Genomic DNA, 25,082 nt, shown 5'->3' on the forward strand with positions numbered 1-25,082 from the left:
CTGGTCCACAGAGAAGTTGACATGCCCACATCAACTTGCTACTCTAGGAAACCCCTGTTTCCTGTTGTGGAGCTGCAGCAGCACATACCCAGCAATTCTTCCCTAACCCTGTCAGGCTCATCTCACCTTGCGCACCCTTGACATTGAAGAAGAAGAAGATATTTTCCATCTAGTGGAAGAGTTGAAACATGCTTCTCTCCAGCCTTCTGAAGGTGGTCATGGCTTCACTGTGTTTAGGTAAGGATGGACTCAGTGGGATTGTGACTCCTCTGTGACCTAAGGACTAGGGGAACAGACAGTCTTATGGGTACCCTGGGAAGAAGGGGTAGTAGGATCTAAAATAGGATTTCTTTATTCCACACCACTTATTCCTAAAGTTCTGATTCTATTTTTTTCCTTTAGGACCCATTATGGCCCAGAAGGTAACTCAAGACCCAGAACCAATGTTAGTACAGGAGAAGGAGGCTGTGACCCTGGACTGCGCATATGACACCAGTGATTTAAGTTATAGTCTATTCTGGTACAAGCAGCCCAGCAGTGGGGCAGTGATTTTTCTCCTTCGTCAGGATTCTCATAGCAAGCAAAATGCCACAGAAGGTCGCTACTCATTGAATTTCCAGAAAGCAAGCAAATCCATCACACTTGTCATCTCAGCTTCACAGCTGGAGGACTCTGCAGTGTATTTCTGTGCACTGAGAGAGCCCACAGTGAGACGCACATAGGAGGGACTTGTACCAAAACCTAGGGCTCTGCTCCACCTGCTGTAGGGACCAGGGCAGGGAATTGGCAGCACAGATGGAAGTGGCTAGGACGACAGTACAGGTGTAGGGTTGGAGGGAAGACACTCACCCTGAGAAAATATCTCTCTCAGTTCATAGACCATGTTCAGAGCTATCATCAAAAGCACCTTTATCCCTGACTCATTGTCTTGAAGGTAGACGTATAGCATTTTTAGCCAAAGATCAGAAAGAAAGAAAAGCCACATAAAATATTTGCCATTTGGTGATCAGATTGAGCTAGAAGAATTGGCTAAGGAAGTTCAGAAACACATGATGAAAAAATCAGTAAAAGTATGTGTGAATTGTTGGTTTTTCAGATCAATTTTTCAATAAATATTTATGGATTATATATTGTGTGGATGAAGAAAAATTCTCCTCTACCCTCTTTGTGTCCCTGGTTAGGCCTAAGAATTAAACTGACCTAAGACAGATTAGAGGAGAAAAGCATGCAAATTTTGTTAAATTTGTACATGTACATGGGAGCCTTCACAAGAAAATGAAGATCTGAAGAAGCACCCAGAGCAGGGATAGTTTTTATACTTGTGAATGAAGAAACAACAAATCTGTGAAGAACTGACAAGACCATGGGCTAGTGATAGTCCACTTACCCTCTGTGTATCCTCATCTTTCTTGAATACAAAGAGTCCTTGGTGCCATTATAGAATCTCTCTTCAAAAAAAGAATTTATTTAATGCTTTTAGGCAGAGAAAAAGGGATCCCTTCCTGCATTTACTCAAAATAATTTTTATGTCAAAGAGGCATCATTTGGGTTGACATATTCTGGATTCCTTCAATTATGTTATAGGCATTGTTTTCAATAATGAAGGTCCTCTCAGAATGATGTCTCTTTTTGTAGACCACGCTGCTTTATACTATATCTGAATTAGTTTGATTTAGGCCTGTTTGGTGTGAGTCCATGGTACTCATATTTACTTTTTAAGGTGACTATTATGCAATTTTTCTCAGTTTGTAAAGGACTTTTAATATTTCTCTTTATATTTTGGTTTTTACCTTATCTTCAAACAAATTTCCCTCTATATATTCCTACATGTTCATATCTCTATACATAATTAACTTTCTTTTTTATATTTATTTTCAATTTTCTTCCAAGTACAAAAATGTTATTTAGATTAAATAGCTATAGTATGTAACTCAAGAAATTAGTATGAACAATAAAATAAAATGAAAGAAATCAAAGTGAAGGAATTAAAGATAAAGCAGAAATTGACTGATCAAGGGAAAATAATAAAATCAATAATAAAACCATAATCTGACATTTTGAAAAAGATTATTTTAATACTTGGAAGTGTATTAACAGATGGATTTGATCTGGAAAGATTTCCTTGCGACCTGGCATGATTCACTCACTATAGCTGTTCAGAACATATGTATTTTTGCAAGCTTATCTGATTTTGGTAGCTCTTACAAATATTTCGATTCCTCTCTAATTTGACAGAAATTATAGATTTAGCATTTATTCCTTGTCTTTAATCTCCTTGTTGCACTTAGGTTATTTCTGTGGTGTATAAGAAAAAAATGAGGAGTTTTTCTCAACCATATTTACATTGAAATCTTGGCTTCCACTTACTGCTTGTGTATTTGTCTTTTATTGTGAGGAGCTCCAAGTTTTACTTTAGAAGGTGCTGGAGTAGTAACTGTGGTTCAAATTTATGAGATGTATAGATGCTTCAGATTTCTGGATTGCATCTGAAAATTATTCTCCTTTCTGTCCATAAACCACTCATAAATCTTCTGGAAGTCTCACAACAATGATGATTCTGTACAGGTCAAACCATGGTTTAAATAAAGTAGGTATATAGGAAGGACTGGACTTCATGAATAAAGGCAGAGAAAAAGGGAAGAATTTTGGCTTTTACCACTTGTCTTTAATATTGTACCAGGGGTTCTAGTCAGTGCAATAAGGCAAGAGGAAGAAACAGAAGACAAAGAGTTTTGAAAGGAAAAGTGAACCTATCTTTAGTCACAGATGGTATAATTGTCTGAGTATAAAATCCACTGGGATTTATGAAAGAAATCTACCAGAAAAAATAAGAAAGTTACAGTCAATATACACCTTCCATATGATCGAGCATTTCATCCCAGGTATTGACCTAAGAGAAATGAAAGCATGTCTATAAAAAAAAAGTATTCACACATATTCAGAGCAATTTTATTTGTAACAGTCCTAAACTGGGACTAACCTAAATGTACATCAACATGTGAATAGATAAGAAAATTGTTTCGTATCCATATAATGGAATACTACTCAGCAACACAAAAGAATAAGCCATTGATACTTATAACCATGAAAGAATCTTAAAATAATTATGATGAATGAAGCCAGACAAAAAGTATATATTATCCCATTTATATCATGTTATAAAATATGCAAACTAATTAATAACAAGTTTTGCATGAAAACGGGAGTAGGAGGTGGGGAGAGGGTTGAGAGGACCACAAACAGATGTGAGGAAACTTCTGGTGGTGATGCACAGTTCATTATCTTGATTGTGATGATGGTTTCACAATTATGCATATATATGTACATACGTATTTGTCTAATCTTATGAAAGTTTACTTTAAATAAGTGCAGTATATTTTTATGAAAATTATGCTTTAATAATGGCATTAAAATCCAAATTTAAGAAATATCTTTCTTCATTGTTGTACAAGACTTCTGCTGCTGCTGCTGCTACTGCTGCTAAGTCCCTTCAGTCATGTCCAACTCTGTGAGACCCCATAGACGGCAGCCCCGTGACTCAAATGCAAATATTTGTCTTCTACATTCTTACTGGCCTTAAAATAATTTTTTTTTAAAGCATGGATAACAACTTTCTGCATCCGTGCATTCTATACTTATTTTTTTGACTCAGCGTCGTCAAACCTGTATTGTTTTCCCCCTTTATATCAGAATAAAAGTTTTTAGCTGCTTTTCCTGAATTCCTTTCTAGCATAATTTTGAGGCAGGTTCTGACAATGTGATTTGGAAGGCAAAGGAGAAAGGAAGAAATATGTGAGGCCAACCAGTATGAGTCTGCTTTTCCTACTTAATCGGAATCTGGAAAACCAGTCACACGTTGACTTTGGACTCATGGAACTCCCCGATCTGAAACTGTGGAGAGTCAACTCTCTGAAGGAAACTGAGCTAAGCTCCCATCTATGTGTCTAGGGACTAATGATTCCAGGGGCTTTACTGACTGTTTCCTTCTCCAGAACTTTATCCTGAGAGCCCTTAGGATTTTTGGTTTCTTTTAATTTTTTTTAAATAAAATGAACATTCATGAAAAGCCAGATTAAAAAAAAAAGTGACCTAAAGAAGACTTCTTTTTGCTGTTGGTACTTCACAGAGAAGGATCGTTTAACACAACCTGTAGAGTCATGGGCTTCCCAGGTGGCACTAGTAAAGAACCAACCTGCCAGTGCAGAAGACATAAGAGACGTGGGTTCAATTCCTGGGTCAGGAAGGTCCTCTGGAGGAGGCTATGGCAATGCACTCCAGTATTCCTGCCTGGAGGATCCCATAGACAGAGGAGCCTGGTGGGCTACAGTCTATAGGGTCGCAAAGAGTCCAACACAACTGAAGTGACTTAGCACAGTATAGGCATGGAAACATTTTTCCATTCTGAGCCCAGAGCTTTCTCCCTAAACCTTGGCAACCACCTTTGTCTAGACAATGATCACAAATAAAATTTTGTTGGACTGTTTTCAAAAAAACCTCTTATGAAGCTTTCAAAATTACAAGTTCACAAGTCTCAATTCTGGAAAAAATGATTCATGAAATTTGTGGTGTGTCCGGAATCTGTAATTTTAAATCATGCACATATTGATTCTATCATCAGCTGCTGTATAAATGTCAATTTATAAGTCTTTAATGATTTGAAAAGCTGGGAAAGAACAGTCCTAACCCAAGCTCCAAGCTTTTGACAGAAATTCACATCTTTAGGGTTCCAGACACGGTGGAGGAAAATTATTTGGTTAAAGTTTGGCATCAAAATGTTGGTATAACATTTTGCTTATTACTTATTACATTAAGTGATAAAAAGTGTACTTGAGATTAGATATCTACTAAGTGTATTGTTAGTAGGATTTAATAAGATTAGTATTTGTTGGTCACATAGTAAAGAATCTGCCTGCAATGAGGGAGACACAGGTTCAACCCCCAGATTGGGAAGTTCCCCTGCAGAAGAGAATGGCAACCCACTCTGGTATTCTTGCCTGGAGAATTCCATGGACAGAGGAACCTGGCGGGCTACAGTCAATGGGTTCACAGAGAATCAGATACGACTAAATGACTAATACTTAGCCAGGTTGAAACTGTGAGAGAATAAGATATTCATATCAGAACATCAAGTAGAATTTCATAAATTCAATTATGGTGTTTCTTTCTAGCTAGGATTCATATTTGGGTTTTCAAATGATTTTTATATTCAGAAATATATGACTATTAGTAAGATATGTGATTTTTCCTCCTTAAAAGCTTTTATTAAAAGATAGAATTCCTTACAACTGATATAATTTAGGACTAGTCCCTCAAAGCTCAGTTGGTAAAGAATCAGCCTATAAAGCAGGAGATCCAGGTTTGATTCCTGGGTCAGGAAGATCCCCTGGAGAAGGAAATGGCCAACCACTCTAGTATTCTTGCCTGGAGAGTCCCATGGGCAGAGGAACCTTGCAGGCTACAGTCCATGGTGTTGCAAGAGTTGGACAAGACTTGGCGACTAAACCAACCAACCAAGGAAACAGTGCATTTCAAAAGGTAGTGATTCCTCAAAGATTGTTTATTCATCATGTTTGTTTAATTGGACAGATATTTGTGATGTAATAAATCTCAGTTTACTACTCTACATATTAGGGTACAGTGTTGAAAAAAAGAATCACTCAGTAATGACTTGATTTTTTATTACTTCTAAGTTCAACACCAAACGCTTTTCTGGTATTTGATGAATTATGGCTAGCTCACACTGAATACATGAGGATGTAAAGGACTGTTTTAACATGCTCAAGGAAACTGGTATCTTTTCAGTTAGACTTACCCTAAGGATGTTCTGTTAAAGGACTTCTGTCAGGTAGAGACCTAATGACAGAATAGACCTAAGAGGTTAGAGCAACTTGGTCAGATTCCAAGTGCCATCTGAAGACTGCTATATATCTCAAAAATAAAGCTGGGGATGTGAACATGTTTGGGAGACTAGGTTACCAGCATCCCATTCCTCTCTCTGTCCACAAGGGGATGCAGCTTCCTGACACCAACGCATTTCCTGTGTGAAAAGCAGGCTGCGACTTGTCACTTCACTGTGATTTCAACCTTTCTTCCTCTTAAAAGAAGAAGTGTCAGGTGTCGCCTCTTTATTCGGGTGACACTCCAGAGATGAGCTCCTCTCCAGGTTTAGTGACTGTGATACTCCTAATGCTTGGTAAGTAAAATGCCTCTTAAAACACGGATTCGGGGAGGAGCCAAGATGGCGGAGGAGTAGGACGGGGAGACCACTTTCTCTCCTACAAATTCATCAAAAGAATAACTGAACGCAGAGCAAACTTCACAAAACAACTTCTGATCGCTAGCTGAGGTCATCAGGAGCCCAGAAAAGCAGCCCATTGTCTTCGAAAGGAGGTAGGACAAAATATAAAAGATAAAAAGTAAGACAAAAGAGCTAAGGACGGAGATCCGTCCCAGGAAGGGAGTCTTAGGCGGCATTGCTTGGGGTAGGGTCCGGGACTGAGTGCCCTGAGGACAATCGGAGGGAGCTTCTGTGAGTTGCAACTTGAACTGTGGGAGACCAAAAGAGAGAAAATTAACCTGCCGGAACACACTGCCGGCCGTTGGCAGAACAAAGAGACCGAGAAAGTCCAGAGAAGAGCTCGCAGGCTGCGGACCGGCCCAGCCCCGCCGGAGGCAGGAGGCAGGGGGGAGGGGAAGGTCACGGCGAGACACAGGGCACAGGCACCCGACCGGCGCAGGCAGGGACTGGGGCTGGGGACGCGGAGGGCAGAAGGCGCACGCACCCGACTGGCGCCAGCAGAAACTGAGACTGGGTCCGCGGAAGGGAGTGGGTGCGCCACACCTGGGGAGAGTGCGCCCACCAAGCCCCTGGCTGCCTGGACCGCTCTGACGGGGAAGGCACAGAGAGCAGGCGCAGCTTTTCGTTCAGTGCTGTTGTGTAACACCCGAGGGCTGGAACCTCGCGCAGCGCTGGGCGGGCTCCATATAGAACAGCCAGGAGCCTGAGCAGCGCAGACAGAGAAATCAGCGTCAGCCCCTCCCAGCAGCGCCAGCCCCTCCCCGCAGCGTCAGCCCCTCCCCGCAGCGCCAGCCCCTCCCCGCAGCGCCAGCCCCTCCCTGCAGTGCCAGCCCCTCCCCGCAGAGTGACTGAACTAGCTACCTGAATAAGAGTCCACCTCCGCCCGCCTGTGTCAGGGTGGAAATGAGGCTCTTAAGAGACTGGCAAACAGAAGCCAAATAAACAAAGGCAACCGCTTCAGAAGGGACTGGTGCAACAGATTAAAATCCCTGTAGAAAACACCGACTACACCGGAAGGGGCCTGTAGATATCGAGAAGTGTAAGCTGGAATGAGGAGCTATCTGAAACTGAGCCGAACCCACACGGACCGCAACAGCTCCAGAGAAACTCCCAGATATATTTTTATTTTTATTTTTTCTTTTTTATTTTTTCTCTTTTATTTTCCTTTAAAATTCCCTATTACTCCCCCATTACTCCTTAACTTTCATTTTCATAGATTTTCATGATTTTTTTAATTAGGGAAAAAAAAATTTTTTTTCTCTTTTTTTCTTTTTTTTTTTCTTTTTTCTTCTTTTTTTTTCTTTCCTTTTTCTCTTCTATTTTCTATTTTTCTTTTTCTCTTATTTCTTTTAAAGTCCTCTAGTACTCCTCTACTACTCCTTAATTTTCATTTTCAATACACTATAACCTTACAAAAAAAAAAAGAAGAGAAGCCCTATTTTTAAACCAAAGATTATTTTCTCCCAATCTTGACTCTCTGTTTTCTACCTCAGAACACCTCTATTTCCTCCTTTCCCCTTCTCTTCCCAATCCAATTCTGTGAATCTTTGTAGGTGACTGGGCTACGGAGAACACTCTGGGAACAGACAGCTGCGTAGATCTGTCTCTCTCCTCTTGAGTCCCCCTTTTTCTCCTCCTGCTCATCTCTATCTCCCTCCTCCCTCTCCTCTCCTTCATGTAACTCTGTGAACCTCTCTGGGTGTCCCTAACGGGGGAGAATCTTTTCGCCATTAACCTAGAAGTTTTATTATCAGTGCTGTATAGTTGGAGAAGTCCTGAGACTACAGGAAGAATAAAACTGAAATCCAGAGGCAGGAGACTTAAGCCCAAAACCTGAGAACACCAGAAAACTCCTGACTACATGGAACTTTAAGTAATAAGTGACCGTCCAAAAGCCTCCATACCTACACTGAAACCAACCACCACCCAAGAGCCAATAAGTTTTAGAGCAAGACATACCACGCAAATTCTCCAGCAACGCAGGAACATAGCCCTGAACATCAACATACAGGCTGCCCAAGGTCACACCTAACACATAGACCCATCTCAAAACTCATTACTGGGCACTCCATTGCTCTCCAAAGAGAAGAAATCAAGTTCCACGCACCAGAACACTGACGCAAGCTTCCCTAACCAGGAAACCTTGACAAGCCAATTGTCTAACCCCACCCACTGGGTAAATCCTCCACAATAAAACGGAACCACAGACCTCCAGAATACAGAAAGCCCACTCCAGACACAGCAATCTAAACAATATGAAAAGGCAAAGAAATACCCAACAGGTAAAGGAACATTAAAAATGCCCACCAAGTCAAACAAAAGAGGAGGAGATAGGGAATCTACCTGAAAAAGAATTTAGAATAATGATAACAAAAATGATCCAAAATCTTGAAAACAAAATGGAGTTACAGGTAAATAACCTGGAAACAAAGATTGAAAAGATACAAGAAATGTTTAATAAAGACCTAGAAGAAATAAAAAAGAGTCAATTAAAAATGAATAATGCAGTGAATGAGATCAAAAACACTTTGGAGGGAACCAAGAGTAGAATAACGGAGGCAGAAGATAGGATAAGTGAGGTAGAAGATAAAATGGTGGAAATAAATGAAGCAGAGAGGAAAAAAGAAAAAAGGATCAAAAGAAATGAGGACAACCTCAGGGACCTCTGGGACAATGTGAAATGCCCCAACATTCGAATCATAGGAGTTCCAGAAGAAGACAAAAAGAAAGGCCATGAGAAAATACTCGAGGAGATAATAGCTAAAAACTTCCCTAAAATGGGGAAGGAAATAGCCACCCAAATCCAAGAAACCCAGAGAGTCCCAAACAGGATAAACCCAAGGCGAAACACCCCAAGACACATATTAATCAAACTAACAAAGATCAAACACAAAGAACAAATATTAAAAGCAGCAAGGGAGAAACAACAAATAACACACAAAGGGATTCCCATAAGGATAACAGCTGATCTATCAATAGAAACCCTCCAGGCCAGAAGGGAATGGCAGGACATACTGAAAGTAATGAAAGAGAACAACCTACAACCCAGATGACTGTACCCAGCAAGGATCTCATTCAGATATGAAGGAGAATTCAAAAGCTTTACAGATAAGCAAAAGCTGAGAGAATTCAGCACCACCAAACCAGCTCTTCAACAAATGCTAAAGGATCTTCTCTAGACAGGAAATGCAGAAAGGTTGTATAAATGTGAACCCAAAACAACAAAGTAAATGGCAACGGGACCACACCTATCAATAATTACCCTAAATGTAAATGGGTTGAATGCCCCAACCAAAAGACAAAGATTGGCTGAATGGATACAAAAACAAGACCCCTCTATATGCTGTCTACAAGAGACCCACCTCAAAACAAGAGACACATACAGACTAAAATGAAGGGCTGGAAAAAAATATTTCACGCAAATGGAGACCAAAAGAAAGCAGGAGTCGCAATACTCATATCAGATAAAATAGACTTTAAAATAAAAGATGTGAAAAGAGACAAAGAAGGACACTACATAATGATCAAAGGATCAATCCAAGAAGAAGATATAACAATTATAAATATATATGCACCCAACATAGGAGCACCACAATATGTACGGCAAACACTAACGAGTATGAAAGAGGAAATTAATAGTAACACAATAATAGTGGGAGACTTTAATACCCCACTCACAACTATGGATAGATCAACTAAACAGAAAATTAACAAGGAAACACAAATCTTAAATGACACAATGGACCAGCTAGACCTAATTGATATCTATAGGACATTTCACCCCAAAACAATCAACTTCACCTTTTCCTCAAGTTCACACGGAACCTTCTCCAGAATAGATCACATCCTGGGCCATAAATCTGGTCTTGGAAAATTCAAAAAAATTGAAATCATTCCAGTCATCTTTTCTGACCACAGTGCAGTAAGATTAGAGCTCAATTACAGGAAAAAAATTGTTAAAAATTCGAACATATGGAGGCTAAATAACACGCTTCTGAATAACCAACAAATCATAGAAGAAATCAAAAAAGAAATCAGAATATGTATAGAAATGAATGAAAATGAAAACACAACAACCCAAAACCTATGGGACACTGTAAAAGCAGTGCTAAGGGGAAGGTTCATAGCATTACAGGCTTACATCAAGAAACAAGAAAAAAGCCAAATAAATAACCTAACTCTACACCTAAAGCAATTAGAGAAGGAAGAAATGAAGAACCCCAGGGTTAGAAGAAGGAAAGAAATCTTAAAAATCAGGGCAGAAATAAATGCAAAAGAAACTAAAGAGACCATAGCAAAAATCAACAAAGCTAAAAGCTGGTTTTTTGAAAAAATAAACAAAATTGACAAACCATTAGCAAGACTCATTAAGAAACAAAGAGAGAAGAACCAAATTAACAAAATTAGAAATGAAAATGGAGAGATCACAACAGACAACACTGAAATACAAAGGATCATAAGAGATTACTACCAGCAGCTCTATGCCAATAAAATGGACAACTTGGAAGAAATGGACAAATTCTTAGAAAAGTATAACTTTCCAAAACTGAACCAGGAAGAAATAGAAGATCTTAACAGACCCATCACAAGCAAGGAAGTCGAAGCTGTAATCAAAAATCTTCCAGCAAACAAAAGCCCAGGACCAGATGGCTTCACAGCTGAATTCTACCAAAATTTTAGAGAAGAGCTAACACCTATCTTACTCAAACTCTTCCAGAAAATTGCAGATGAAGGTAAGCTTCCAAACTCATTCTATGAGGCCACCATCACCCTAATTCCAAAACCAGACAAAGATGCCACAAAAAAAGAAAACTACAGGCCAATATCACTGATGAACATAGATGCCAAAATCCTTAACAAAATTCTAGCAAACAGAATCCAACAACATATTAAAAAAAATCATACACCACGACCAAGTGGGCTTTATCCCAGGAATGCAAGGATTCTTCAATATCCGCAAATCAATCAATGTAATACACCACATTAACAAATTGAAAGATAAAAACCATATGATTATCTCAATAGATGCAGAGGAAGCCTTTGACAAAATTCAACACTCATTTATGATTAAAACTCTCCAGAAAGCAGGCATAGAAGGAACATACCTCAACATAATTAAAGCTATATATGACAAACCCATAGCAAGCATCACCCTCAATGGTGAAAAATTGAAAGCCTTTCCCCTGAAATCAGGAACAAGACAAGGGTGCCCATTCTCACCACTATTATTCAACATAGTGTTGGAAGTTTTGGCCACAGCAATCAGAGCAGAAAAAGAAGTAAAAGGAATCCAGATAGGAAAAGAAGAAGTGAAACTCTCACTGTTTGCAGATGACATGATCCTCTACATAGAAAACCCTTTAAGACTCTACCAGAAAATTGCTAGAGCTAATCAATGAATATAGTAAAGTTGCAGGATATAAAATTAACACACAGAAATTCCTTGCATTCCTATATACTAACAATGAAAAAACAGAAAGAGAAATTAAGGAAACAATACCATTCACCATTGCAACAAAAAGAATAAAATACTTAGGAGTATACCTACCTAAAGAAACAAAAGACCTATACATAGAAAACTATAAAACACTGATGAAAGAAATCAAAGAGGACACAAACAGATGGAGAAACATACCGTGTTCATGGATTGGAAGAATCAATATTGTCAAAATGGCTATTCTACCCAAAGCAATCTATAGATTCAATGCAATCTCTATCAAGCTACCAACGGTATTTTTCACAGAACTAGACCAAAGAATTTCACAATTTGTATGGAAATACAAAAAACCTCGAATAGCCAAAGTATCTTGAGAAAGAAGAATGGAACTGGAGGAATCAACCTGCCTGACTTCAGACTCTACTACAAAGCCACAGTCATCAAGACAGTATGGTACTGGCACAAAGACAGAAATATAGATCAATGGAACAGAATAGAAAGCCCAGAGATAAATCCACGAACCTATGGACACCTTATTTTTGATAAAGGAGGCAAGGATATACAATGGAAAAGACAACCTCTTTAACAAGTGGTGCTGGGAAAACTGGTCAACCACTTGTAAAAGAATGAAACTAGAACACTTTCTAACACCATACACAAAAATAAACTCAAAATGGATTAAAGATCTAAATGTAAGACCAGAAACTATAAAACTCCTAGAGGAGAACATAGGCAAAACACTCTCTGACATAAATCACAGCAAGATCCTCTATGACCCACCTCCCAGAATATTGGAAATAAAAGCAAAACTAAACAAATGGGACCTAATGAAACTTAAAAGCTTTTGCACTACAAAGGAAACTATAAGTAAGGTGAAAAGACAGCCCTCAGATTGGGAGAAAATAATAGCAAATGAAGAAACAGACAAAGGATTAATCTCAAAAATATACAAGCAACTCCTACAGCTCAATTCCAGAAAAATAAATGACCCAATCGGAAAATGGGCCAAAGAACTAAACAGACATTTCTCCAAAGAAGACATACAGATGGCTAACAAACACATGAAAAGATGCTCAACATCACTCATTATTAGAGAAATGCAAATCAAAACCACAATGAGGTACCATTGCACGTCAGTCAGGATGGCTGCTATCCAAAAGTCTACAAGCAATAAATGCTGGAGAGGGTGTGGAGAAAAGGGAACCCTCTTACACTGTTGGTGGGAATGCAAACTAGTACAGCTGCTATGGAGAACAGTGTGGAGATTTCTTAAAAAACTGGAAATAGAACTGCCATATGACCCAGCAATCCCACTTCTGGGCATACACACTGAGGAAACCAGATCTGAAAGAGACACGTGCACCCCAATGTTCATTGCAGCACTGTTTATAATAGCCAGGACATGGAAGCAACCTAGATGCCCATCAGCAGACGAATGGATAAGGAAGCTGTGGTACATATACACCATGGAATATTACTCAGCCATTAAAAAGAATTCATTTGAATCAGTCCTAATGAGATGGATGAAACTGGAGCCCCTTATACAGAGTGAAGTAAGCCAGAAAGATAAAGAACATTACAGCATACTAACACATATATATGGAATTTAGAAAGATGGTAACGATATATGCAAAACAGAAAAAGAGACACAGAAATACAGAACAGACTTTTGAACTCTGTGGGAGAATGTGAGGGTGGGATATTTCAAAAGAACAGCATGTATACTATCTATGGTGAAACAGATCACCAGCCCAGGTGGGATGCATGAGACAAGTGCTCCGGCCCGGTGCACTGGGAAGACCCAGAGGAATCGGGTGGAGAGGGAGGTGGGAGGGGTGATCGGGATGGGGAATATGTGTAAATCTATGGCTGATTCATATCAATGTATGACAAAACCCACTGAAATGTTGTGAAGTAATTAGCCTCCAACTAATAAAAAAAAAAAAAGAAAAAAAGAAAAAAAAAAACACGGATTCTTCCTTCTGTCAGCAAAATCTTTAACCATAATTTTATCCCAGAAACATATGCCCAAGGTGACACAGAATTTTTATTTATAATTTGCCCAGGACAAACCCATGGAAACTCAGTGACCCAGATGGATGGCCAAGTGACTCTTTCAGAAGGGACTTCTGTGACTATAAACTGCACTTATTCAACTCTGGGTACCCTGCTCTTTTCTGGTATGTCCAGTATCCTGGAGAAGGTCCACAGCTCCTCCTAAAAGCCACGAAGGCCAACGAGAAGCAAAGCCACAAAGGTTTTGAAGCCAGATACAATGCAAAAACCACCTCCTTCCACTTGGAGAAAGCCTCAGTCCAAGAGTCAGACTCAGCTGTGTACTACTGTGCTCTGAGTGACACAGTGACCAAAACTGCAGGGGGAGCTGAGCACAAACTCTGAGCAGCAGCGGGGCCTGGATGCTGAGTGTCTCTGATCCCCTCTGGTCCCAGCAGAGTTGATGGTGGTTTGTCGCTCAGTCTCTGGTTGATACAAACATGATACCAACGTCTAGAGCATAAGAACAAGAAGTAAACATCCCCTTGTGTGAGTGCTCAGTCACTTCAGTCGTGTCCGACTCTTTGGCATCCCATGGACTGTAGCCTGCCAGGCTCCTCTGTCCATGGAATTCTTCAGGCAAGAATAGTGGAGTGGTTTGCCATACCCTCCTCCAGGGGATCTTCCCGACCCAGGGATCGAACCTGGGTCTGCTGCATTGCAGGCGGATTCTTTACTACTGTATCACTGGGAAACTTTTCCTTTACCCAGCCTCTTATTAGTGAAGCTAAAAACTGTCTGACACCAATGGTTCCTTATCAAAGACCAAAGTAATTTCAAGGTTAAACCACATAAACAATGCAATAGTCCCTTGCTCATCCTTGCAGTCAAATCCATGCCCTGCAGGTTGTTCCAGGCCAACTTGATGGGTTTTGCTTTACTGAGTTTTATCATACTTTTAGTATACAATATACTTTTAGAGAGCCAGAGTGCACCAGAGAAGGTGTCATTTGCATAGTGTCTTCCTGACAGAGCATGCAGGAGAAGTAATAGGAGAGCTACAGCCTCCAAAAACGATGACTTTGAAAAACTGTTATTTTTAGATTGAAGTAGAGCTGACACACAGCGTTGTGTCAGTGTCAGGTGCACAGCAGAGTCACCGTCACGTGCACGAGTGTAGTGTGTGACACACGTGGTGTATGGGTTCTTTCTCAGATTCTCCCTTATAGGTTACTGCAAAATATTGAGGATTTTGTCATAATCTTGAAACTGTGAGAGATAAGGAAGTAAGAGAAGATGGTGTATTGAAAAGAATAATAGAGCAATCAATCTCTGTATTGCACTGCAAATATACTGCTGGTCTTCGCAAATATTGGTGCAATCCTATTTAATCAACATCTTTTATTGGCACACTAGGAGTACTTTCGCTGCTTGGGAGAAAGTTTTAAGCACAGACGTGAACAACATATGTTTTCTGGTTCTGCAGTGGCTATTATGGTAACAATGACTAAAAATATTATTGCCCTTGAAATACCTGCTGCTTCTAAAATATTTTTCTTGGCTTCATTCTTCCACCTTCATGAAAATTTTCTTCTACTTTTTTCAAAGGCTATATTTGTAGGATTTGTGAATGAGCTATAGTCATAACATTAATATATTTTTGTTATGCACTGTTGGTTTAAATCTAGTATGTATTAGCTATGCATTATTGATTTAAATCTAGTTAAATTTTTTATTAGATTGGTTTAAATGCCAATTTTATTTTTAAAGTTCTGTAAATAAAATGCATGTCAAAGTATACTTTAAATAATACAAAATGTTGTGCAATAAAATGTTTTCTCTGAAATTTGTATAAACATAGTAGATTAATAATACACATTTATCTCTAAGATAGTAAAGAAATCAGAAAGGGTATAAACCTGCAAACACAAAAAGAATAGATAAGGAGATCACAGCACATAGTGATGTCAACAAAATGTCAGAAGGTGAGAAGTGTAAGGAAGAATTAAAGCTTGTGTTACAGACTAGACAAAGAAGAAACCTAGGTTCAGTGCGAGAGGTGTCACAATGTGAGCTGCAGAAGACTTTAAAAAAGAAGGACCAGTTACCTTTGAATAGTTGAGAAAGATGGTGTTGCTCTCGCGAGTGCCTGTGTATGTGTGGGTTGAAGGTTTGTGACGGGTGCTAAAATAGGAGGCCTGAGTGAGATTACTTGTAAGTAAAGAACACCAATGCTCTCCATAGTTCTTTATAGGAGTGTTAGTCGTTCAGTCGTGTCTGACTCTTTGCTATCCCATGGACTGTAGCCTGCCAGGCTCCTCTGTCCATGGGATTTTTCCAGGCAAGAATACTGGAGTGGGTTGCCATTCCCTTCTCCAGGGGATCTTTCTGACCCAGGGCTCAAACCTGGGTCTGCTGCATTGCAGGCAGATTCTTTACTGTTTGAGCCACCAGGGGATTTATAACAAGCAATAATTGCTTTCTAAATCCAGAAGAAAATTGGAAGTTAGTCTTTGATGAATTAAGAACTTCACATACAAAATTGTTCCAAACTTTGTGTATTACCTGGGCTTCCCTGGTGGCTCAGATGGTAAATAATCTGCCTGCAATGCAAGAAGTTTAACACACATGAAACCAGAACATTTTAATAAATATACATATTTATATATTGAGTAGATATTCTTCACCATAGCTGTGTAAATTTTTAAAGATATGAGATATGGTAATGAGATTTGTAATCCACAGGGCCAGAGAATCCAAATCACAGGAGAGGGGCTTCTACCTCTGGAAATGAAGTAGTCTTGGTTGCCCAGGGACCATTTCTTACAACAGGTTCTTTAGGGTTAATCTTCTATTTGCACTATTTCTCTAGAAGACACAGGCAATATTGAGGCTTTCTTAGGTTTATCCTCACAGAGGTAAACAGAAAATTCTAAGTAATAAAAGTGGTTTTGGCAGAGGAAGATAATTCTGGAAACTCACAGCAGTTAAGGGGAAGTGTCTTGGGTAAAGAACATTTTATTGGGGAAATGTCAATGTCAGTCTTGGGCAAAGAACACTGTAGTGGAGTTTGGAAGAAAAATAATCGAATATAGACTCCGAGCCAGCGATGGCCAAGGCAGCAGAGGCATGCCAGTAGAACTGACTCATCCTCTGGAGGAAATTCCACTAAGGCTCTGAGTCATTCACTGCTTTTAAGACATGTGTGAGTTTAAGGTGTCTAATATAATGATTTGATATATGTATATATTTTGAAGTGATAACACTGATAAGGTTAGTGAACACATCTTTCACTGCACATAATTACCAGGGTTTTTGTCTTGTTGTTATTATGGTGAGTATATTTAAGGTCTGTACTCCCAGCCACTCTCAAATGAAAAGTACCGTATTGTTAACAATAGTCACAGTTAACAGGCAAGACCAGCTTAGAGGAACACAATCTAAGATAATAGGCATTTGGGATATCAAGTGATCTTTTTTCTCTTTTACTCTTATTTGGCTTACATGTTCCTTTTAGAAAGATTTTCTCCCCATGGTAGAAAGAGCATGGTAAATAGGCTGAAAAGGAAGGTTTTATACTTTTATGTTTAAGAGTGAATCATGGTGCTTTTCTAATTTCAAAACTAATATCAGGCCCATCATTGGATAAAGAGCAACAGCATCTACCTCCTTCTAACTTACTAAAAATGACTCAGTTTTGTGCAGAGGTGTAAATCTTAATCTCTACATCCTTACTGTGCATTTAAATTTACAACCTAAGATGTAATTTGCTTAATCTTTGCTGTTTCTATGCATCAGAGTCCCTCATAGGCACAGGTATGAGAAGGACATTTAACCAGAGAGTTCAGTAGTGAGAGATGTAACCACCAGAGGGTGGTGCACCTCTGCTGATCAGAGCCTGTGGAGGGTTCATTTGAGTGGATTCTGAATGGATAGGTAGACTTGGGGCAGAGGCAGAACCTTTTCCTTATTGGCTGGGTAGACAATGAAAGAAACCACTAGAGAAAAGAAGGGATCACTTGGTAACAGAAGCCACTCTCCTGGCCGGAGACTGCCGGTCCACAATTGATCCTAAATGGGGAAAACAATGAAGGCACCCATTGGAGCTTTAATCACATTCTTGTGGCTGTGGCTGGACTGTGAGTTGAGGGTTTAAGGGAAATAGAGTGTATTTGTAGATATTCTTTAGATGCCAAGACTGGCTTTATTCAGGTTTCTTCTAGTTATTGTAGAAAAGGAAAAGTAAAGTCTAGAGCTAAATAATCTGACAACCCTTTTCCTTTCTCTGACTTCTTTCTCCATAGGTGTCAGCCTGGGAAACAAGGTGGAGCAGAGTCCTTCTACCCTGAGTGTCCAGGAGGGAAACAGCTCTGTTATCACCTGCACTTATACAGATGGTAACTCAGAGTATTTCCCTTGGTATAAGCAAGAACCTGGGAAAGGGCCCCAGCTCCTTATAGCTATTCGTTCAAATAAGGACAAAAAGGAAGACCAGAGACTGACTGTTTTATTGAATACTACAGCCAAACATCTCTCCCTGCACATCGCAACCACTGAACCTGGAGACTCAGCTGTCTACTTCTGTGCAGCAAGCACACAGTGCTCCCCAGGCATCTTCTGTCTGTACTCAAACCTGTGACTGGGGCAGCCCCCTTCCTTTGGTGCAAACTTCAAATATGACAAATGTTATATTGTTTGTCTGCAGGTGGAAACTGATGTGCTAGTCATAAAAAGCATGTGAAAGAAAGTGAAAGTCACTCAGTTGTGTCCAACTCTTTGCTACACTATGGACTATACAGTCCATGGGATTCTCCAGGCCAGGATACTGGAATGGGTAGCCTTTCCCTTCTCAAGGGGATCTTCCCAATCCAGGGACCAAACCCAGGTCTCCTGCATTGCAGGCAGATTCTTTACCAGCTGAGCCACAGAGGAAGCCCAAGAATACTGGAATGGGTAGCCTATCCCTTCTCCAGGGGACCTTCCAGACCCAGGAATCAACCCGGGGTCTCCAGCATTGCAGGTGATTCTTTACCAACTGAGCTATCAGGGAAGCCATAAAAAGCATTGGATAAGAATATTAGGCTCAAGAGCAGCTAGAAAGGGTTAAAACATGTTGTTGGATACCTGTTGCTTACTGAATTCTTGAAGAGAGTTAGTAATTTACTGATTTATTTTGAAATTGTAAGACCGACTTTACATTTTGCCATTCAGACTACTGTTCTATAAATACTCCCCCTGTTATCCATATCACAATCCTTATTATGAATGAGTTTTTAAAATATTGTGCTTTGAAAACAGCATATTTTTCTGATTATACAAATTGCATGCCAAATATAACAAAATGCTTTATATAATTAATATGATATTGACAATTCTATGATCACACAATGTCGCTAATATTGTTTACTCTTTTTATAAATTCCTATCTTAATTAGTATCTTTTTCCACTTAATATTAAATATTGAACTGAGCATTCCTCATTTCATTTTCTTGTTCCCAAACATCAGCTTTAAAATAGCTCTATGAGAAATATTAATAAATTACAATTTTACATTGTCTGACATCCCTTTTATGTGCATTGACCACCTTCTTATTGAGAAAATGTGACTTGTGTTTTCCTTTAGTGTCCAGTAACAGTATATATTTTTTGTGTGTTTGAGGAAAAGTAAGATAGAAAGTGATTTGAAAATGTCATGTTCAAATGATTGCAAATCAAATGGTGTATTTGCCTTCTCCTGTCTCTGGACAATTTACTGCGAACTTCATGGCCTTCTCTTGCTGTTAGGAGGCCAGTCTGGGTGTTGATAGCCCCCATGTTTCTTCCTTTCCTTAGGGGGAGGCTGGCTGCTCACATCTGTCTTGTTTCCTCCAGGCCAGCAGGGTGGGGCCGCCACTGCCCATGCTCAGGAGGCATCTGCAGAGCCTCACTCTGGCTGCTCTTTGCGCCCCTGGAGCAGCGACAGGGTGGGGTGGTGTTTGAGTCAGACGTTGTGGGATGGCTGGTACCCCTGGGCCACTTTTGATGATTGGCAGGCAAGGCATCCCCGGCGACTGGTGGGCAGTCCTGAGGGAGCCAGTGCCCTGGTAGTAGGAAACTTGTCCACTTTAATGCCCTCCTGGAGACCTGGCTGCCGTTCCCAGGGGCTCCCCACTCTCCAGCTGAGCAGCACACCTAAGTGTTCTGGGTGAGGAGAGAAAGGGGCGAGTCTTCTCTGTAGGTTCTCCCAAAGCTGGAGAGCAGATGCTCACTCACAGGCTCTCACTTTCCTCTGTGGAGAAATCGCAGGTCAAGAATGTTTCTCCTGGAGCCCAGCTGTGTGCTGTGAGGGGAGGGGTGATGAAGGTAATGGGAAATTGTTCCCCTAACCCTCTGCAGTGTGTCTGACATCAGACGGTGTGCTGGAACTTCTCTGCTGGATTTCTGGACTTCTCAGAGCTCCCTTGGAGTATAACTGTGAAAATTGGCGTTTTTTGGCGGGGTGAAAAGATGGTAGAAGATTCCTCTTTTGCTATTTTGAATTCAGTATTTGAAATCTTAATTCCTAAGTAATTACATAGAAAAATGGACTATTTTTTATTTATATTTCTGTTTATTTTGAATTTTAATCCACTGTGGAGATGATGTAGCCATCACAAGTTCCTGACACAGAACAGCCTCACTGCTCCCCAGAACGCCCCGTGCTCCCCTTTTGTGAAGACAAACTGCCCGATTCCTGTGCTGTGCTGTGCTTAGTCACTCAGCTGTGTCCGACTCTTCTTGACTCCACTGACCGTAGCCTACCCAGGCTCCTCTGTCCACAGGGATTCTCCAGGCAAGAATATTGGAGAGGGTTGTCATGCCCTCCTAAAGGGGATCTTTCCAACCTAGGGATCAAATTCAGATTTCCCACATTGCAGGCAGATTCTTTATTGACTGAACTACCAGGGAAGCCCATGAATACTGGAAAGGGTAGCCTATCCCTTCTCCAGGGCATCTTCCCAACCCAGGAATTGAACTGGGGTCCCCAGCATTGCAGGCAGATTCTTTACCAGCTGAGCTACAAGGGAAGCACCCCCTGCCCATGCCTAACTCATTTCAAAAATAAAAATATATATATATAAATTCAGAGTTTGATGTGAGACTGTCCAAAAAATTGTTCTGGGTATGGATGTACTTTGAGTAACAGAGTACAATCATGAGATCCTTAAATTGAGAAGTTTAAAGGACTTAAATAATATGAAGAGAAATTAATGATACTTCATATTTAGTCAACCAGTTGTTAGAAAAAAGTTGTTTTTAAATTAGAGAACAATTCCTACTCTATGTAGTTCCATTAAACTTAATGGAGATTCCACTGCAAGATCTAAAGATGCTTCAAACAATTTCGCTGAGGCTGTCATTACTGTGAGAGGAAGATGTGAAGTGAATAGTGAAGTGAAAGTCACTCAGTCATGTCTGACTCCTTGCAACCCCGTGGACTATACTGTCCATGGATTTCTCCAGGCCAGAATACTGGAGTGGGTAACCTTTCCCTTCTCCAGGGGATCTTCCCAACCCAGGGATCCCGCATTGCAGGCATATTCTTTACCAGCTGAGCCACAGGAGAAGCCCAAGAATACTGGAGTGGGTAGTCTATCCCTTTTTTAGCGGATCTTCCCAACCCAGGAATCTAATTGGGCTCTCCTGCATTGCAAGTGGATTCTTTACCAACTGAGCTATCAGGGGAAGATAAGTTTTGACTAGTGTATCAAGAAATAGGCTGTGATAGGCAGTGGGTCTCTGTTGTTTGCCATGGTGTTGAGTCATATCCCTAGGCATGGCTTTCCTGTTATATTCATATACAAACAAAGATTTATTACAGACAGGAAGTGGTTAGGGCTGTGGTAGCACAGGTGTAGGGTTGGGGGTGGAATCAGTGTTGATCTTATGGTTAGCTGTCTTATGGAGGTGTATGAGATCACCTGCTATGTATTTCCTTTAGAGCTGGGCATACAGGATATATAACAGTTTGGTATGGCTTGTTTATGGTCCCAGTTGAGTTAATGGGATGAATATAAGTTCAAAGGCTTGATAACCTAATGACAAAACTAAGGTATCTAATCTGGCTTTCATGAACAGAGCTGGACTGTCAAAATTAGTAGAGAATAAAAGGGGATTGCTGTGACAGGAGTCGGTCTCTGCAACCTCAGCCTAAACTCTTTAGCAAAGGGTGATTAGATTTTCCTGCTTTGGCCCCAAGATGGGCAACTGAAAATATTGATAGTGAGGAGAAGCATTATGGTAACAATAGGCAGAAAGTGAAGAGGCACTAAAAAGCCTCTTAGTGAAAGAGGAGAGTGAAAAAGTTGGCTTAAAGCTCAACATTCAGAAAACTAACATCATGGCATCTGGTCCCATCACTTCATGGGAAATACATGGGGAAACAGTGGAAACAGTGGCTGGCTTTATTTTGGGGGGCTCCAAAATCACTGCAGATGGTGATTGCAGCCATGAAATGCTTACTGCTTGGAAGGAAAGTTATGACCAACCTAGATAGCATATTAAAAAGCAGAGACATTACTTTGCCAACAAAGGTCTGTCTAGTCAAGGCTTTGGTTTTTCCAGTGGTCATGTGCAGATGTAAGAGTTGGACTATGAAGAAAACCGAGCGCTGAAGAATTGATGCTTTTGAACTGTGGTGTTGGAGAAGACTCTTGAGAGTCCCTTGGACTGCAAGGAGATCCAACCAGTCCATCCTAAAGGAGATCAGTCCTGGGTGTTCATTGGAAGGATTGATGTTGAAGCTGAAACTCCAATACTTTGGCCACCTCATGCAAAGAGTTGACTCATTGGAAAAGACCCTGATTCTGGGAGGGATTGGGGGCAGGAGGAGAAGGGGATGACAGAGGATGAAATGGCTGGATGGTACCACCAACTTGATGGACATGGGTTTGAGTAAACTCCGGGTGTTTGTGATGGACAGGGAGGTCTGGCGTGCTGTGATTCATGGGGTCGCAAAGAGTTGGACATGACTGAGCAACTGAACTGAACTGAACTGAGGCAGAATAGAAGAGCTAAAGTGCTTTGTCTTCTTACCATAAAGTGATTTATTTCTACCTTAGGTAGAAGAACAGAACACGGATGTGAGATTGCATGGTTAGTGTGTCTTATATTATTTCCATAATACATTACCGATAATAGTTTTAAATAAGAGCTGCTCACTCATTTCCTTCACAGAAGCAATGACCCAACACAGCATTGTGTGTTTGTCTGTGTGGGGGTCTTCCTTGCAATATCAAATTTAACTTGTGTTTATTTTAAGATGTAATTGCTACCAGTCGAAGAGCTGGTTAATACAAAAGGAAGTTTGGGGTGAGTAGGACTCTCAACTGGTTTATAGAGAAGTTGATGTAACCCACATCAACTTGCTACTCAACTAACTACATCAACTTGCTACATCACTAACCCCTGTTTCCTGTTGTGGGGCAGCAGCAGCACATACCCAGCAGTTCTTCCCTCACCCTCTCAGGCTCACCTCACCTTGCAAAGCCTTGACATTGAAGAAGAAGATATTTTCCATCTAGTGGATGAGCTGAAACATGCTTCTCTCCAGCCTTCTGAAGGTGGTCGTGGCTTCACTGTGTTTCAGTAAGGACGGCCCCAGTGGGACTGTGCCTCCTCTGTGACCTAAGGACCAAGGGAACAGGCAGTCTTAAGGGTACCCTGGGAAGGAAGCCTAGCCGAGTGTAAAGTAGAATTTCTTTATTCTACACCATTTATTCCTAAATCTCTGTTGTTTTTGTTCAGTAGCTAAGTTGTGTCTGACTCTTTGCAACCCCATGGACTGCAGAACGCCAGGTTCCCCTGCTCCTCTCTATCTCTCAGAGTTTCCTCAAATTCACGTCCATTGAGTCAGTGATACTATCTACTCACCCAATCTTCTGCTGCACCCTTCTTTTCTCTTCAATCTTTCCCACTATCAGGGTCTTTTCCAATATGTCTGCTCTTTGCCTCCGGTGGCCAAATTATTGGAGCTTCAGCTTCAGCATCAGTCCTTTCAGTGAATATTCAGGGTTTATTTCCTTTAGGATTGACTAGTTTGATCTCCTTACAGTCCAAGGGACTCTCAAGAGTCTGCTCCAGCACCACAATTTGAAAGCATCAATTCTTCAGCACTCCGCCTCCTTTGTGGTCCAACTCTCACATCCAAACATGACTATTGGAAGACCCATAGCTTTGACTATACAGATCTTTACTGGCAAAGTGATGTCTCTGTTTTTTAATACACTGTCTAGGTTATTCGTAGCTTTCCTTCCAAATTTTAATTTCATGGCTGCAGTCTACTTCTATCTGTTTTTTCCCTCTAGGATCCAGTATTGCCCAGAAAGTAACTCAAGACCAACCACCAATGTCAGTGCAGGAGAAAGAAACTGTGACCCTGGATTGCACATACGACACCAGTGGTACAGCTCACAGTCTGTTCTGGTACAAGAAGCCCAGCAGTGGGGCAATGACCTTCCTCATTCGCCAGGACTCTCATAACAAGCAAAATGCCACGGAAGGCTGCTGCTCATTGAATTTCCAGGAGGCAAGCAGATTCATCAAACTTACCATCTCAGCCTCACAGCTGGAGGACTCTGCAGTGTATTTCTGTGCACCGAGGGAGCCCACAGTGAGAGGCGTGCAGGAGGGACCTGCACCAAAACCCAGAGTTCTAATGATACACCCACCTGCGGTAGGACCAGGGTGGGGAATTGCCTTCACAGACAGGAGTGGTTAGTACTGTGGCAGCACAGGTGTAGGTTTAGAGGGGAAACACTCACTCTAAGAAAGTATTTCTCTAGGTTCATAGACCATGTCTAGAGCTATCACTCATCAAAAACATTCTTATCCCTGAAAATTTGGATTTAAATTTCTTATCGAAGACAAATATAACCACCAAAATCTTTACCGTATGGTGATTAGATAAAACTAGAAGAATTGACTAAGGAAATTCAAAAATGTCTGAATTAAAAATCAGTTAAAAATATGTGTGAATTATTGGTCTTTCAGATCAGTTCAGTTCAGTTCAGTTGCTCACCCATGTCCAGCTCTTTGCGAGCCCACAGACTGCAGCACACCAGGCCTCCCTGTCTATCATCAACTCCCAGAGTCTACTCAAATTCATGTCCACTGAGTCGGTGATGCCATCCAAGCATCTCATCTTCTGTTGTCCCCTTCTTCTCCCACCTTCTGTCTTTCCCAGAATCAGAGTCTTTTCCAATGAGTCAGTTCTTCACATCAGGTGGCCAAAGTATTGGAGTTTCAGCTTCAACATCAGTCCTTCCAGTGAATATTCAGGACCGATTTCCTTTAGGATGGACTGGTTGGATCTCCTTGCAGTCCAAGAGACC

General features: G+C 40.7%; 1 gene segment (V, D, J or C); it reads left to right on the forward strand.

Moving 5' to 3' along the window:
- Positions 1-161: 161 nt before the first annotated feature.
- LOC122705758 lies at positions 162-24,469 on the forward strand. The segment is given in 2 exon segments: positions 162-237; positions 24,057-24,469. Coding segments are annotated over 2 exon segments (462 nt in total).
- Positions 24,470-25,082: the final 613 nt, after the last annotated feature.

This window comes from Cervus elaphus, chromosome 12 (assembly GCF_910594005.1).
Source record: "Cervus elaphus chromosome 12, mCerEla1.1, whole genome shotgun sequence".
NCBI classification, from domain to species: domain Eukaryota; kingdom Metazoa; phylum Chordata; class Mammalia; order Artiodactyla; family Cervidae; genus Cervus; species Cervus elaphus.